We start from the raw sequence: 16,428 nt of genomic DNA on the forward strand, positions 1-16,428 counted from the left end.
TTCTCCCGAAAATATCTAAGTCTCTGAGGGCCAGTTCTGCCAGTTTTCCCAGAGCACAAAGTGCCTCATCCCAATCTTCACCCTGAATTCCTTTCAGGTAGGTCAGTGACTGCAGTGGTTAATGACTTGATTCTTGTAGAACTGGGTGGTGGGCAACATTCTCTCTGTTACAGTCCCTTTCCTTTCAGCCTTAATTTCAACCAAGGTTTGGGAGGCATTTCATGACGGATTTGTCCCATGGTGTTAGGAATGCTCATTCCCAGGTCAGGTGAGGATATCCTTGATAGGCCCTTCAATGTGCTGTTACCAGACTAGACCCTGTTAACTAACAGTAGCCCAAGGCCTTTGGGCCACCTGTCCTACTAGTCTGTTATTGCCCTGTTGTTGCTTCTTCCCACATCTAGGGCTACACTATTAAAATTCCTGATCTTACAGAACTATATATTTGGTCAGTTGTTTCAGGTCTTCTAGTCATCATTATTTTTATCAGAGGCTCAGTCACACATTTGCTCATGAAAGAAACAATAATCTTGGGCTTCCCTGGTGGCGCAGTGGTTAAGAGTCCGCCTGACAGAAAAAAAACGCATTATATTAACGCATATATATTAACGTTATATATATAACGTTATATATATATGCGTTAATATATATTAACCCATATATGTGGATCTAGAAAAATGGTACAGATGAACCGGTTTGCAGGGCAGAAATAGAGACATAGATGTAGAGAACAAACGTATGGATACCAAGGGGGGAAGTGGCAGGGTGGGTGGTGATGGTGTGATGAATTGGGAGATTGGGATGGACATATACACACTAGTATGTATAAAATAGATAACTAATAAGAACCTGCTGTATAAAAAAATAAAATAAAATTCAAATATTAAAGAAAAAAAAAAAGAATCCGCCTGACAATGCAAGGGACACAGGTTCGAGCCCTGGTCCGGGAAGATCCCACATGCCGCAGAGCAGCTAAGCCCGTGCGCCACAACTACTGAGCCTGCGCTCTAGAGCCCATGAGCCACAACTACTGAGCCCACGTGCCACAACTACTGAAGCCCGCATGCCTAGAGCCCGTGCTCTGCAGCAAGAGAAGCCACTGCAGTGAGAAATCCACGCACCGCAACGAAGAGTAGCTCCCGCTTGCCACAACTGGAGAAAGCCCGTGTGCAGCAACGAAGAGCCAACGCAGCCAAAAATAAATAAATAAATAAAATAAATTTATTTAAAAAAAGAAACAATAATCTTGTAAAATAGGCAGAAATATAGCTAGTGACATTAATAAGGTCATCAGTAAGTATTTAAGCTGAGAACTCCAGCCCAGTATCTCCCCAGGTCGTCTGACCAGTCTATTCTGTACCAATCGCTGTCTTCAAGGGAAATGATATAGTGGCCTTGTACATAAAGTCCACCAAAGACGTCTGCACCTACAAGGCCAGGGTTGGATCATCATGACCCCTTACAGAACTGAGAAAGGAATGTTACCTCCTAAGGAGTTACATGGCTGGCACCAGAAGGAGAAAAATTGATCTTTGTGGTTGAGCAGGTATTTCTGCCATTGGGGAGTCTGGTTCATGCTTAATGCAGATGCACAATGTTCAGTGGAGGGAAGGGAGGAGGCTCAAATGAGCAGAGAAAAAATTTTATTTAAATGTTGCATGTCTTGCCTTAAAATATGAATTTTATTTCATCAGAAGCCTCGTACATTAATAGGCCTCCGTCCGCACCCCCATTCTGTTCTTGTTGCCACCGCCCAGCTATAGCAAAGCTCACGCCTGCGGTGCACTAGGCCCTCGTCACCTGGGCAGGAACAGCCCTTTTTAGGTCCTCAGCCCCACCCACCCATCGAGGAGAACTTTCCTAAGCTCCCATTTACCTAAGGTGCCCGTAGGCTGGGATTCCAGGCCCCCCATGTTGACCAGCAGGAGCCCCTGCTCTCGCTGCGTCAGCCCCACTTCCTGCCTGGTCTCCCTCTGAATTGCCTGAATCTCTGGGGTTCCCCCTTCTCTCTGCCCAGCCGGACCCACTGTCCCCCAAGTTCACACCCGTTTCCTCCGCTTGGCCTCCCTGACCCTTGTTTTGTGTCTCCGATCCACCTCTGCTTGTGAGTTTCCGAGACTTTTTTAGTTCCGAGACTTTTTTAGCTGTGGCACCTCTCCACTCAATGAAAAGAACTTGAAGCTTTTCTGATGAGAGCAGGGGTGCCCTCTCGTCACTGTCCTTTCTCCGATTCTTGAAGAGTCTCACGTCCCCAGCACAGCCTTGAACAACTCAGGCCTTTGCCATGATAAACTGTCTTGTGGTTATGAGATCCTGTCTGCTGCCTGCCCTGGCAGCGTTTCCAGGAGAGCAGGGCGGTGGGGCTGGAAGAGTCTCCAAGATCCCAGTGGAGCCCAGAGACGGGGAGGGACCCAGCCAACGTGCTGGAACTGGCCGTCCCCAGGGGTACTGGCGCTGGGTCTTGCTGTTCTCTTGCTGTTCAGTGGGTCGGTGAGTGACGCGAGCCTCTGACAGAGACTGTCTTGTTCTATCAGACGCGGTGTTAACTTCAGCCTTTCAGAGCGTGGACCTCAGGCGTGTAGTTTGAGGGCTCACCTCCCTTTCCGCCCACCTGCAGGCCCCCTGCAGCTGAAACGAACTCTTCCCCCACCTCCTCCGAGTCCCCCCTGGCCTCTCCGCACCGTCCCCACCACGGCCATGAGCACACACAGCTCCCCTCCAGCGTGGAGCCCCTGCGATGGGGGCTGGAGAAGCAGGTGCTGTGCTCCCCAAGTCACCTCTCCCAACCGAGGTCTAAAGACATGGGGACTTCCCTGGTGGCGCAGTGGTTAAGAATCCGCCTGCCAATGCAGGGGACACAAGTTTAAGCCCTGGTCCGGGAAGATCCCACATGCTGCCGAGCAACTAAGCCCATGCACCACAACTACTGAGTCTGCTCTCTAGAGCCCGCGAGCTACAACTACTGAGCCTGTGTGCCACAGCTACTGAAGCCCGCACGTCTACAGCCCGTGCTCCACAACAAGGAAGCCACCGCAGTGAGAAGCCCATGCACTGCAATGAAGACTAGCCTCCGCTCGCCACAACTAGAGAAGGCTAGCCCTCGTGTTGTCACCGAGACTGGTACTCACAGCCATGCCCCACCCCCCACCCCCACCCCATCCTGGGACTGTCCTCTGAGCAGTGCTTTGGGGGCGGCCGATGCTTCAGGTCTGCAGTGGAAGCTCACTACGGAAGGTCCCCTTAAGGGAAGCAGTTTCCTGAGCTGACCTTGGGTTGGGCACCCAGTGTCCACTCAGACGGTAGAAATTCATTTTTGCCCTCAAAACAGCCAGTGTGTATTTCAAATGCTGTGAGGGTTCAGGAAGTGACAGATGGCAGGATGGCGAGAAGGAATCTACCCCGGTGGGCACACTCTGTGCCACCGTCCCCCTCCCAGTCTGGTGCCCCCTGTGCTTACCTCCGTGCTGCCCCCTCCATCCCCCAGCGGTCCTATCGGATCATTAGAGACGCCTCGGGGAGGCCCCGTGTCTCAGGGCTGAACCGCTCACGGCTGAAGCCACTCACGTCCACAGCCGGGGCTGAAGGTCAGCGGTCAGACCTCCTCAGAGCCGGCTGCTCTTTCTCGCCTACCTCCGACAAGCCCCAGAAACTTGGCCACGACAGCAGATTCCAAACTCACCAGACCTTCCCTTACAACCTGTCTTGCCCCCACCAGCCTCTACAGGTGGGGCCAGTCTTCCCATGCCCTCCTGAGCCTTCAGTCCAACCCCTCCCACTGCCGCCGCCCCTCACTTGAACATGCCTGTGTCCTGCAGCCTGAGTCCTGCTCCTCCTGGGAAACCGCCCTCCCAACTTCTCTTTGCCCACGAGTCCCCAACAGGGAGCGAGCACATGTCAGGGCTGGTATGTCCCACGCGTGTTAGATTCTGGAAATCACGGTGAACAAACATTGGACCCTGTGGCAGGAAGGACCCCTTGGAGACATAGTGGGGAGTGGCGGGCAGGGCAGAAGCAGCCACATGGCAACCCGGGGCGGGGGGTGGGTTGGCAGCGTGCTTCCGCACCGCCTCACCAGTATTTGTCTTCACTTTAAAGTCTTGATTAAACAGATTATGGTGCGTTCAAAATCCTGCTGTCAAGATTTAACTGAAAGGTGTATTTTGTAGTCCAGAAAGGCTTCCAAGGCCTGTGGTATTGTGTTAGGGCTGTGTGTGTGTTTAAACTTGGAGATGCTGTTCAGTAAATTACAGAATGTGAAATTATATTTTAATGGAATCGTAAACCCTGATTGATTACAGGATGCCGGCATTAAGGGGCCTGAGGCGACCAGGATATTCTGTCCTGCTGTTGGCCAACCTACTTTATAAATATTAGCACAAAAAAGCACTGAAAGGTGGTCCTGACTCTGTGTCACCTCCCTGGGCATGGTACTTCCTGGACACGCAGGGACCTTTGTATTCTTGTGGTCCTTCCTGTGACTGACAGCCTCATACAGGCGTGGTTTTCTGTGCAGGCGAAAATAGCCTAGGTTTGTCCATGCAGCCGACTGAGGCACCCACAAACCTGTCACCAGAAAAACATAAAATGTAGCGTGAAACATACAAAGTGAATCAGTGGGCTGGCAAGTAAGCAAAGAAGCCTGAGGTAAAAAACTCCGGGAAGGAAGAGGGACATGATTGACTTTTGCCCAACTCTGTTGAACTGAGCTGTGGCGCTCACTCGCTACAGGACGTAGAGGCCGACAAAAGTGTCCTCGGTCAGTGCAAGGATGAGTAAGGCTGTTCCAGCCTTGCCTAGCCCTCTGTTGAGAGACTGGGCGAAAAGGAACAGAAAGAGCTCTTTGCAACCACGGTGCTAGATTAAGAGGACAAAACTGGGCCTGGCAAGCCAGCCCTCAGATGGTTGTAGCACAAATTCATGTATTAAAAAAACCTCAAGTAAGGAATTTAATTTTAAAACAATTTCCAATCTCTGCCAGAGACAAACACAAGTCTTTTTTTAAAATAAATTTATTTATACATTTATTTATTTTTGGCTGCGTTGTGTCTTCGTTGCTGCGTGTGGGCTTTCTCTCGTTGTGATGAGCGGGAGATACTCTTCGTTGCGGTGCGCAGGCTTCTCGTTATGGTGGCTTCTCGTTGCGGAGCACGGGCTCTAGGCATGCGGGCTTCAGTAGTTGTGGCACATGGGCTCAGTAGTTGTGGCTCACGGGCTCTAGAGCGCAGGCTCAGTAGTTGTGGCGCATGGGGTTTGGTTGCTCTGAGGCATGTGGGATCTTCCTGGACCAGGGCTCAAACCCGTGTCCCCTCCATTGGCAGGTGGATTCTTAACCACTGTGCCACCAGGGAAGCCCCACAAGTCCTCTTAAGGAGAACCTACCTTCAATCAAGGCTTCAAAGAATTCTGACAGATACCATTCCAAGAAAAACTGAGCTCGTCGTAAAAACACTGACAAAATGTGTAAGGAAATGAGGCCCCGTTAGTAAGAGCTAGACCTGCCCAGACAGACTGTGGGTACTGGGATTATCTGGCACAGAACAGAAAATTACAAAAAAGATCAAGTAGACCTATATGGGAAAAGAATCTAAAAAAGATTGGATACATGTATGTGTATAACTGAATCACTTTGCTGTATAGCAGAAACTAACACAACATTGTAAATCAACTGTACTCCAATAAAAATTTTTAAAAAAAGATCAAGTAAGCTTTTAAAATTACTAACTTCTTGGTTTTTCTTTATAAACCACTTAATATATATTTACTTTAGTGTATAAACTATTATGCAAGAAAAACAAAGTGGTTCATTAAGAGTTCAGACTTCTTCAGGACTTCCCTGGAGGTCCAGTGCTTAAGGCTCTGCACTTCCATTGCAGGGGGCACAGGTTCTATCCCTGGTTGGGGAACTTAGGTCCCGCAAGCGTCATGGTGCAGCCTTAAAAAAAAAAGAGTTCAGATTTCTTAGACTACACTTGACTCTGGACCTCCAGCACATGCGGCCCCTCTGGCTGAATCTGTTTCCTCGGGGAGTGGGAGGCCAGGTTCTCAGCTGGGTCTGAGGAGCAGACAAGACCAGACATGGCTGCTGGTGGGGGAGCCCCAGGGCTGGCGTCGGAGCTCAAGGCAGACGGTAGGCATCAGGATTCACCCCACGCCCCTGGTGTGAACTCGGCAGAGAATGGCTCTCCGCAAGGCCAGAGAGCCAGCACCACCGAGGGAGCGAGGGCGGTGGGGCAGGAGCTGGGGTCTGCTGAGGCCATTCCCCAGGCGCAGCTCTGATGTGGCTGCTGAGGTGGGGGACACCAGGGCCTCGGAGCAGAGGACGTAGAAGCTGAAGCCACCGGGGAAGAAAGCTGGTGGGGAATCACAGCACAAGATCCCCGGTTGGCGGTTGCTAGTGGGAAGAAGGCTGGTCTGGTTGCAGCACAGAGCACACCTGCACCTCCCGTGGGAGCAGGTGGGCCATGAGGGTCACACACCAGGAGTGGGGCCAGGCTGGAGCCGCTCCTTCCTCCAGGGCTCTGCAGGCCCAGGCTGCTGTGTGATCAGCGAGATACTCACCTGCTTTGAAACAGAAAACACTGCTTCCACCTGGGAACTTCAGACCAACTCTGGGGGGCGTCCCATTTAAGAAGATCTCAGTAGACCTGATTGTCTATAAGTTGGAGACCCCTGTTAGGAGGAGGGGTTGTTTGAGGCCACCGAGTGCTGTACAACAATGTCCCCAACCACACCTGTTGTCAAACACAAGTTCATGTGCCTGACACACAGGCCAAACAAACTGAAACATGGGAGTTTAGATCAGAGAACTAATCACAGTTTATCACAGGATATTGAATATAGTTCCCTGTGCTATACAGTAGGACCTTGTTTTTTATGTATTTTATATATAGTAGTTTGTATCTGCTAATCCCAAGCTCCCAATCCATCCCTCCCCCAGGTAAGAGTTGTTTTGTTTGTTTGTTTTTGTTTTTTTATTTATTTTTGGCTGCGTTGGGTCTTTGTTGCTGCATGCGGGCTTTCTCTAGTTGTGGCAAGTGGGGGCTACTCTTTGTTGTGGTGCGCAGGCTTCTCATTGCGGTGGCTTCTCTTGTGTGGAGCACAGGCTCTAGGCACATGGGCTCAGTAGCTGTGGCTCGCAGGCTCAGTAGTTGTGGCACATGGGCTTAGTTGCTCCACGGCACGTGGGATCTTCCCGGACCAGGGCACAAACCTGTGTCCCCTGTATTGGCAGGCGGATTCTTAACCACTGCGCCACCAGGGAAGTCCTGGGTAAGAGTTTTTATAGGTAAAATTTGGGGGGAAGTCTGCAGGGTGTGTGACCTTCCTCTGATTGGTTGGTGGTGAGGTAACAGGGTGGCGTTCCCAGAATCTCAATCATCAGTCTTATGGCTGTAACCCGTCTGGGGTCCACTGCTTGTGCTCAGCCTGAAGTCACCATCCTCCACCTGGGTGGGGGCTTTAGTCCTTCCTTGCAGAAGCACTCAGAGGTATATGTCAGACTGTTATGTGCCTCCCATGAGGAGGAGCTGGGCCCCTGCCCCATGCTGCACTGTTGCTGCTTTCTGCATTCCCTCACTCCCTAATTAGTATCAATAATTGAATCTGCCCTTTGGAACTCAGGGAAGGTCTAGGAGGCTGAAGTCATTTTCCTACAAACAAGAAGCAGGGACACGGAAAGGCTTTTGTTCCTGGGAGGGCCCCACAGGGTCGCGCTCGGTTTCAGTTCCCCCTTTTCTTTGATACGTGTCAATCTTGAGGGAACAGGTGTTGGACAAGAAAAGGGAATAACATTTTGGACAGAGAGGTTCATCATAAACTCGGCAGAGGGGACTTCCCTGGTGGTGCAGTAGTTAAGAATCCGCCTGCCAATGCAGGGGACATGGGTTCAATCCCTGGTCTGGGAAGATCCCACATACCGTGGAGCAACTAAGCCCGTGCACCACAACTACTGAGGCTGTGCTCTAGAGCCCGTGAGCCACGACTACTGAAGCCTGCACGCCTAGAGCCTGTGCCCCACAGCAAGAGAAGCCACCGCAATGAGAAGCCCACACAACGCAACAAAGAGTAGCCCCTGCTCACCGCAACTAGAGAAAGCCTGCACGTGGCAACGAAGACCCAACGCAGCCCTAATAAATAAATAAATAAATAAACACTCCTTAAAAATAAATAAATAAAATAAACTTGGCAGAGGAGCTGGGTTGTGGGGGAACTTGGTTTCATGCCCACCTGGCTTCCACCCTGGTCACCTCCACACCCTCAGCCTGCCTTGTCCTCTGGGATGACTAGGAGAACCCTGTAAGCAAAGGCCCAGGGGAACTCCATGTTGGTTAATCAGCTCCGGAAATTGTCCTAATAGCATGGAATTATCAGTGTTATAACTAGCATCCCAACTTAAAGTATTTTCTAAAATCGTATCACCTTATTGGCATAATCAGTGTCAGTTGGCGTTGTTGGTTTTCTGTGGTCAGTTGGCAGGAAGATTCTCGAAACTCTCTGACAATACCAGAATCATCTGTGAGTGGGAAAAAGTTTGTAAAGATGTGCACATGGTTTAGCTTCAATGAATGTGTGAAGCATTGTTTAATAAAAGAGTAAAATGTCCAATCAGTAGCAAGGCGTTAATTAAACAGTATATATGTCATGACTCTACCTACCCTGCTGTCCAGAATGAACAGACAGAGCTACAGGAGAGGGTGTTTCCAGTTTCAGTGGGAAACAGTACAACCCCATCTGTATGTGTGAGTGTGCGGGTCCAGGGTTTGCTGGTGACACATCACACAGAAAACACGGGCCAAGATCATGCCCCAGGGTAGCGACCAGTCATCTCTGGGTGCTGATTACTTTTATCTGCGTTTTCTGCCTCTTGCTCCAAGAAAACTTGTACCGCATGCCACAGGCGGGGAGGTGGGAAAGCTCCAAGAAGCTGGCTCTGCTGGCGGTGGTCCTCCCGGTCAGCCCTGGAGAGGCCTGCAGCCCGATGGCCTCGCCAGAGCCCTTTGGAGCAGAAGCCTCTTCTGCTCAAGAACAAGGGGCTCCAGACTCTTGCATCTTCCCATACATGGAAAAGCACTAAATTCCTTAACTTGAGATATCTGGTTTCCTTTAATTAACAGTAATCTTTTGATGTGCAGACTACCTGCCCTTTGTTGCAAAACTCCTATATATCCTGACTCCCCCATCTCCTCAGAGCAGTTCGCTCAGGGTTACTTGAGATGCTGCCTCCTGGGCTTGAAGTCCTAAAAATTTCCACTGAATAAAACAGAACTCTCAAAAAAAAAAACAAATAAAGAACAAGGGGCTCTTTCTTCACTTCCTGACATCAGCATCATGGGTGCACACAGTACGTGCCGGGAGCACAAGTACAGTTAAGATAATCAGCGCCACCCGCATGGACAGCCCTGGGGACCCCATCAAACCCTCTGTGCACCCCAAACCCACCCCCGTCCCCTGGGCAGGCCTGGCAGGATCAGGGAGTCCTCCTCACCCCACTTCTCCAACATCCGCCTGGCCTGTGGGTCAGATGCGCCCCCACGTCCCCCCACCCCCAGCTTCGTGAAGCCCACCAGGTCTCCGCTTGTTCAGAATCCACCTGCGAAAGCCCCAGTGCTGGTGTTCTGGCGTTGGCGCTTAAGCACTGCAGACAAAGGGGCGGTTGTCACCCAGAGGGTAGGCAGATGACCCCTCTGTAAATGAACCCCAACTGGCATATGAGACATCCTGGGCCCCATTGCCAGCTGGTATTTGGGGTTTTCCAAGTGCCCTCCCCTCTCTTGTGTCCTGGGACCTTCAAAAGCCCTATCAGTCCCCATGGGACCACCCTTGGGTGACTTGCTGAGACCACTGGGCTGGTGGTGACAGAGCCATAGCCACACCCACGAGGCCTGAGGGACAGAGGCTGTGCAACAGCCCAGGAGGGGGACCCCGGGAGACCTTCGGAACGGTGGGGCCTTCGTGCTGGTGCTGCAGTTACACTTTGCTGCTGGGTGGTTCACAGGCGGATGCCGTGGTGTGCAGTGCCTGGGCCTCCCTTGGGCTGTGGTCATGGGGGTGGGATCGGTCAGGGCAGCCTGGAGATGTGACCCTGCTCAGCAGTGTTTCCCATGGAGCTCGAGCCCCAGCCCCGCCCCCCACAACTGAGGGGCAGGAGCCTGGGGGGGCTTAATGAGTCCCAGGACTCGGGGACCTGTGAGCCTGTGAAGCTGCGTGCCACCAAGGTCCGGTGACACGAGATTTACTATTGCGTAGAAGTTCTCGAAAGGAATTGTAAAGCAAACAGTGGAGGGTATTGAAGCAGCCCGGAGGCTGGCAAATAGAACACTCACCGTTCAGCAAATGTTTGAGCACCTACTGTGTGCTGGGCATTATTCCAGGTAATGGTTATCAGTGGGCAAAACAGAAAAACCCTATTCGGTTGAATTCACATTCAGTGAGGTTGACGGGCGACAGACACAGTGTTTGAAGGGGATGAGTTTTGGGGGTGGGGCAGGCGCGGGGGCCACGGTGCCAATGGAGCTTCACAGCAGGGCCATCAAGGCAGCTCAGTGAGAAGGCGGCCCTGAGCAGAGCCCAGAGGAATCCAGGGGCCTGGTCTTGGGGACATTTGAAGGGAGTGTCAGCAGCCAGGGCAGGTAAAGGCAGAAACGTGCCAGGTGTTCAAAGAAGGGCCTTGGGGGTAGGGGCGGGGGGCACGGGCTGTCGTCAGGCCTCAGGTCATACTCGCAGTGCGACCTGGGACCTGAGGTGAGGGGCTTGCTGCTGAGAACAGGCTTCAGGGGTGGGAGCCGGGAGCCCTCGGGTGGTGCTGACTCGAGTGAGAGGCCATCAGTGATCCTTCGGGGTGAGAGGGCGGCCATCGCCACGTGCACATGGATTGGGTGTGGAGTGACAGAAGCCAAGGATGACTGCTTTGGCACTTGAACATCAGAAACAGAGGGTTATCATCACTGATGGGGAAGACTAAAGCAGAGACGGCTGGAGGGCAGGACAGGAGCTTGTCTGGGACAAGCTGAGGGGGTTCGAGGGGGGCTGCTCAGGCGGTGGGGGGCCTGGCCGACTGGACAGTGCTGTGAGGCCGAGGGCCCGGACAAGAAGGCCAGGGCCCCTTCCCAAGTGGAAAATCGGGCCCTGGGCCTCTCGACTCATCCGGGAAGCTTGAGGGCCAACCCTCCTGGAACAACCCCCTGGGCTCTCCCAGGGGAGTCCATGGGCCCAGCTCAGACTGTCCGGCTCCTCTCCTCAGCCCTGGTCTCATGGAGGGAGGGGAGGGCTGTCTCTGCTTGGTCCCGGCTGGTCTGGTCTCTCCCAGATCTGAGTATGTGCCGGACACGTGACTTTCTTCTCACCCAGGTGCTTGTTTGGAGTCCCAGTCACACAGTTGCTCTTGTCTGGAGAACACAGTGTGACCACCCCGCAGCCCCATGGCTACGCCTCACCGTCTTCCCTCCCTGTCCATGTGTCTGCACAGGCCTGTGAGCACTGCACGGGCAGCATCTGGGAATTCCGGGAGGAAGGGCGGGGGGCAGCTTGTCCTCAGATGGCTGTTGCGGGGGGTGAGTCCCAGGTGTCAGTTGACTGGTCTCCTTAAGAGGGATGGGCAGCCTGGACTAGCTGAAAGCAGGAAGCACTGCCTTGTCTTAGCAGTGTCCCCATGTCCAGAGGAGGACTCAGCTGCACCCATGGACTGCTGTCACTGTCTACCACTCTGGTGCCTTGGCGGCCAAGTGCCCACTTGAAGGCACAGGGCTGCAGCGGAGGCTGGGGTTCACCAGGGTCCCCCGCCCCATCTCTGCCTGGTTACAGAGGTCATGGTGGGTGCCCCGTGTGCCCGGCCTCAGCTCTAACTCTCCTGGAGGCTGTGTGCTTGCTGCCCAGCCCCCCACCAACCCCAGGCCCAGCCCGCACGCAGCCTGTCAGGCAGGCACTCGGCACTCCCTCCTCTTTGCAGGTGGACAGACTGGACGCCCCAGACAGACTGTGGCAGTGAGAGGAGCACATGGTGGCACCTGCCCCTCTCCTGTTTGGTAGGGGGCAGCCCGTAGCCCCTAGTCCCCTGGGGACGGGAGGAGAGTGGGGCAGTGATTGACACCGCCTGCCCTTCCCTGGCTGGGTTTCGGGCAGGGTGGGATGGACGGGGAGGACAAAGGTCAGTGCTCCAGGACTGCTGGACTGGCATGGCCTCATCTTCCCAGATCTGCATGCCTGGCGGCTGCCCAGCTACAAACACTGCTGTGTCCCCCCACCCCCACCCCCAACTGCCTGGCCGCAGGCAACAAGCCTGCTCTTGCTCTGCACTGGAAAGCTGCCTGGATGGCCTGGCCATGAGCAGTCAGAGCGGTTGGTGTCTTCTACACAGAGGCTGCAGGAGGGACACAGGCCTGAAGTTTGTGGGCAGGCAGCACAGAGCCTCAGGCCTCCCACACCTGTGTCCTCCATACTCAGGCCCACCCAGCATTAATGTCAGTCTGTTTCTTAATATTTTGATGGGCATGCATGGACGCAGCCCACTGAGCTAAGTAGGTGTCTGTGTGGGGACGAGATTACAGCCTGGCCAGCCCTCCAGGGGCCCCAAAACAGCAACTCCCACCATCCCTGCAGCCTCCGTGTGGTCTGGGCTGGCCTGAACCCTGCTCCTTGGACCCCTGGCCACTCGGGGGCAGCAGAAGTCCTCACCCTGGGCCTCTTCTTCCGCAGGCCGCCGCTACGCAGACAACAGGCCCACTGCAGGCCCGGCCTGCCGAATCCCCCGCCGGCTCCATTGTGCAGCTTCCGCGGGGAGGGCGCCGGGTGCAGCACCCTCTACGGGTCACTAACCTCCCCAAGGAGCGCGTCACCCCAGAAGCGCAGAGAACCCACGGGAGACGGGACGCCTGGACGTCATTTATTTTGCTGGAGCCCAGTGATGGCAGCCTCTGAGCCGCCCGGGGCCTGGGGCGGCCACTGACTGCCCGAGGCAACCGCTGCGGCCGCCGCGCAGGAGGTGGACTCCGACCACTGGGCCCTCTGGCTGGAGCCTGCACTCTTGGGGAGTCGAGCGCAAGTACTCCCAGGCGCAGGGGAACGGCGCCCTGTCCACTCCGCGCTGGCAGAGCTGCCCCCACCCAACGGGTCACTTTGCGGACCCGCTGGACAGAACGTGTAACTCGCACATTAAATGAAAGTCTGTTTATCCAGGCCGAGCTTCCCCGCCGGTGCTGGCGTGGGCGGGAGGGGCCAGAAGAGCTGCGGAGCCTCTTGTGGGGGGAGGGCGGCGAGCAGGGCTTGTCAGGGGTCCTCTCCCCACCGTGTGCGCCGCCCGGAGCCTGGAATCCCGCGGCGGCCTCGCGGCGCTTTGGGTGCGGGGCGGCCCCGCCCTCCCGGTAGGGAGGGGGCGGCCCCACACGCCCCGGGGGTGGGGCTCCGGGGGCGGTGCCCAGTCGGGCCCGCGCGGCCATTGGCTGGGCCGCCGGCCCACCCGGCCTTAGTTTCCCGCGGGCTCCGGGCGGCCCGGGGGCAGGGCCGGGCTCGGACTACGCAGGGCGGAGCCCCGGAGAGACGCGGCCCACCCGCCCCGGCCCATAATCGGCGCCGCCGCCGCCGCCACGACCGAGCGCAGGAGCTCGGACCCGAGGCCGCCGCCGGGCCCCGAACCCCGCCCGCCATGCCCGCGCCCCGCGCTCTGGCGGCCGGCGCGCCAGCGCCTGGGAAGGCCGCGCTCACGCACCCGGGGAAGGCGATCCTGGCAGGTGGGGCACGCGCACGCGGACCCCGACCCCGCCGCGTTTCCGGGTGGGTCCGGGACACCGGCTTTGCCGCGCTTCCGGGCGGGCCCGGGCCCCTCCGCGTGTCCCCCCGGGCCCCCCGCTAGGACCGCAGGAGGGGCGTGGGCCCGGCTCCCGGGCGGCGGGCAAAGTCCGGGCGGGGGCAGGGGAGGGGCACGCCGGGAGGGAGGGGGAGGGGTCTCAGCGCGGTCCGGGTCTCGGTCCTTCCCCGCAGGCGGCCTGGCGGGTGGCATCGAAATCTGCATCACCTTTCCCACCGAGTATGTGAAAACGCAGCTACAGCTGGACGAGCGCTCGCACCCACCGCGCTACCGGGGCATCGGTGAGTGGGGGCGGCCGGCGGGGGCGGGCAGGCCGGCGGGTGGGGTCGCTGACCGCCCCCTCCCCCAGGGGACTGCGTGCGGCAGACGGTCCGCAACCATGGCGTCCTGGGCCTGTACCGCGGCCTCAGCTCCCTGCTCTACGGCTCCATTCCGAAGGCGGCCGTCAGGTGAGGCGGGCTCGGGGCCCCGGGGCCGCGGGAGGGAGTCCCGGCCCCGCGGCGGCCCCTCTCATGCTTCTGCCTCCCACCGCAGGTTCGGGATGTTCGAGTTTCTCAGCAACCACATGCGGGACGCCCAGGGACGGCTGGACAGCACGCGCGGGCTGCTGTGCGGCCTGGGCGCTGGTGTGGCCGAGGCCGTGGTGGTCGTGTGCCCCATGGAGACCATCAAGGTGGGCAGGTCTCGGTAGGGGACAGGCGTGAGAGAGGGCCGGGGTGGTGGTCTTGTGCCCGGTGGAGACCATCAAGGTGGGCAGGGGTCTGCCTGGGGAGCCTGGAGCAGGAGGCCCACTGGAAGAGCCTTCTGTGGACTGGATTCTATTCTGGAGGCAGTGGGAAGACAAGGTCTTAAAAAACTTACGAGCACAAACCATAAGGTAACACGTGTTTGCTGCCTAAGTTGTGGGGAAAAACCAGCAGACATGACGGCAGAGGCTCCTCGGTAAGGTGGCCCTCTTGCTCCTGGGGCCACGTGTCTCATAGGCCAGGTGTGCCCTTGCCCTGACCCTTGGGAGCCAGCGCCTTTGCTTCCCTCTTTCTCAGGTGAAGTTCATCCATGACCAGACCTCCCCCAGCCCCAAATACAGAGGATTCTTCCACGGGGTCAGGGAGATCGTGCGGGAACAAGGTGAGCCACTCAGCCTTACCCTCAGGTGGGGTTAGGGACCTCGGTCCGGCTGGAAACAGCTGGCACCTCCCCTTTCTGCCTTGGCGCTCCTGCGGGCTGGGGCCTGGAGGCGTCAGTGTGACCGAAGTGCCTGCCTGCCCCAGGGCTAAAGGGGACGTACCAGGGCCTCACGGCCACCGTGCTGAAGCAGGGATCCAACCAGGCCATTCGATTCTTCGTCATGACCTCCTTGCGCAACTGGTACCGAGGTGCGTCTGTTCCCCAAGACCCTACCTCCAGGCCTGGAACCCAGCCCTTGTCCTCCGTCCCCTTCTGATCGCAGCCCTCACGCCCATCCAGGGGACAACCCCAACAAGCCCATGAACCCGCTCATCACTGGCGTGTTTGGAGCCATCGCGGGCGCAGCCAGTGTCTTCGGGAACACTCCTCTGGACGTGATCAAGACCCGGATGCAGGTGGGGGCGGGGCCTGGGCGGGACCGGGAAGGGGTGGGACTGGCTGCTGAATCCCGCAGCTGCTGGTGTTCTGCAGGGCTTGGAGGCGCACAAGTACCGCAACACGTGGGACTGCGGCCTGCAGATCCTGAGGAACGAGGGGCCCAAGGCGTGAGTGGGGGAGGGGCAGGGCTGCCGTCCCCACCCCAGGCCCCCGCCTTCCACCTGGGTCACACCTCACCTCCTGTCCACCCATCCCAGGCCCTCCCTTTGTCCTGTCCCCAGGGAGTCTGCTCTTTCTGCTCTTGCTCCTCCCTCGGATCTCTGGACCCACCCACACTTTCCAGACACGCTAGCTTCATCTTCTCTTCACCCTCCCCCCTCAGGTTCTACAAGGGCACCGTCCCCCGCCTGGGCCGGGTGTGCCTGGACGTGGCCATCGTGTTCGTCATCTATGACGAGGTGGTGAAGCTGCTCAACAAAGTGTGGAAGACAGACTGAGCCCCGGGGTCTGCGCATGGGCTGCTCCCAGCGCCCCCTTCTCACAATTGCAGTGCAGTCGTGCCAAAAGGCCCCCTTCTCCTGTCCCTTACAGTCCATGGCCCAGGGCTGTCCCCTGTGGCCATCAGGTCCATGTGTCCCCTGTGGTCTGTATGACACCACCGTGGTGTCCATGTGTCCAGCTGAGACCAGGTGTTCCTCTGGCCTGTGAATCTGTGCCCACTTGTCCACGTGCTTACTCGTATGCCTGTGTTTCATGTTTCGTGTTCTGTGACCCTGTGCCCCACTTCCCGGGGTGCCTGTGTGGCCTTGGGTCACGGCCCTGTAGCCATGGCCTGGTCCCAGCCCGGTGCCTTCCACCCTGGGCAGCAGGGGCATCATCCTGGCCTACCACAGCTGCCTCTGGGCCTCAGCCTGGCCTCACTGCATTCCAGGGGCTGCGTACCCCCTGCTTCTCCCGCCACTGGCCTTAACCAGCCCTTGGGCCCTCCCTCCGCCCAGGAAAGGGTGGCACCTGCCACTCTCAGGACCACCCTTCCAAGGCAGAATAAACTGGATCCTGTTGCA

The 16,428-nt window shown here is 56.7% G+C and overlaps 1 protein-coding gene across 3 annotated transcripts in view; it reads left to right on the plus strand.

Annotated features, from left to right (window-relative positions):
* SLC25A1 (solute carrier family 25 member 1) overlaps nucleotides 1-16,428 on the plus strand; it is a 33,830-nt gene extending 17,402 nt beyond the window's left edge. For 2 of the 3 annotated variants that reach the window (XM_004276004.3, XM_049698507.1), the window contains exons 3-11: nucleotides 12,691-13,721; nucleotides 13,972-14,079; nucleotides 14,148-14,247; nucleotides 14,333-14,471; nucleotides 14,842-14,926; nucleotides 15,070-15,174; nucleotides 15,266-15,381; nucleotides 15,458-15,531; nucleotides 15,747-16,428. In XM_004276004.3, coding sequence (XP_004276052.2) covers nucleotides 13,151-13,721; nucleotides 13,972-14,079; nucleotides 14,148-14,247; nucleotides 14,333-14,471; nucleotides 14,842-14,926; nucleotides 15,070-15,174; nucleotides 15,266-15,381; nucleotides 15,458-15,531; nucleotides 15,747-15,861 — 1,413 coding nt within the window. In that variant the 5' untranslated portion in view covers nucleotides 12,691-13,150 and the 3' untranslated portion in view covers nucleotides 15,862-16,428. The remainder of the gene's footprint in view (nucleotides 1-12,690; nucleotides 13,722-13,971; nucleotides 14,080-14,147; nucleotides 14,248-14,332; nucleotides 14,472-14,841; nucleotides 14,927-15,069; nucleotides 15,175-15,265; nucleotides 15,382-15,457; nucleotides 15,532-15,746) is intronic. The other variant, XM_033439568.2, reaches the window with a different exon arrangement.

This window comes from Orcinus orca, chromosome 15 (genome assembly GCF_937001465.1).
Source record: "Orcinus orca chromosome 15, mOrcOrc1.1, whole genome shotgun sequence".
Taxonomy (NCBI): Eukaryota; Metazoa; Chordata; class Mammalia; order Artiodactyla; family Delphinidae; genus Orcinus; species Orcinus orca.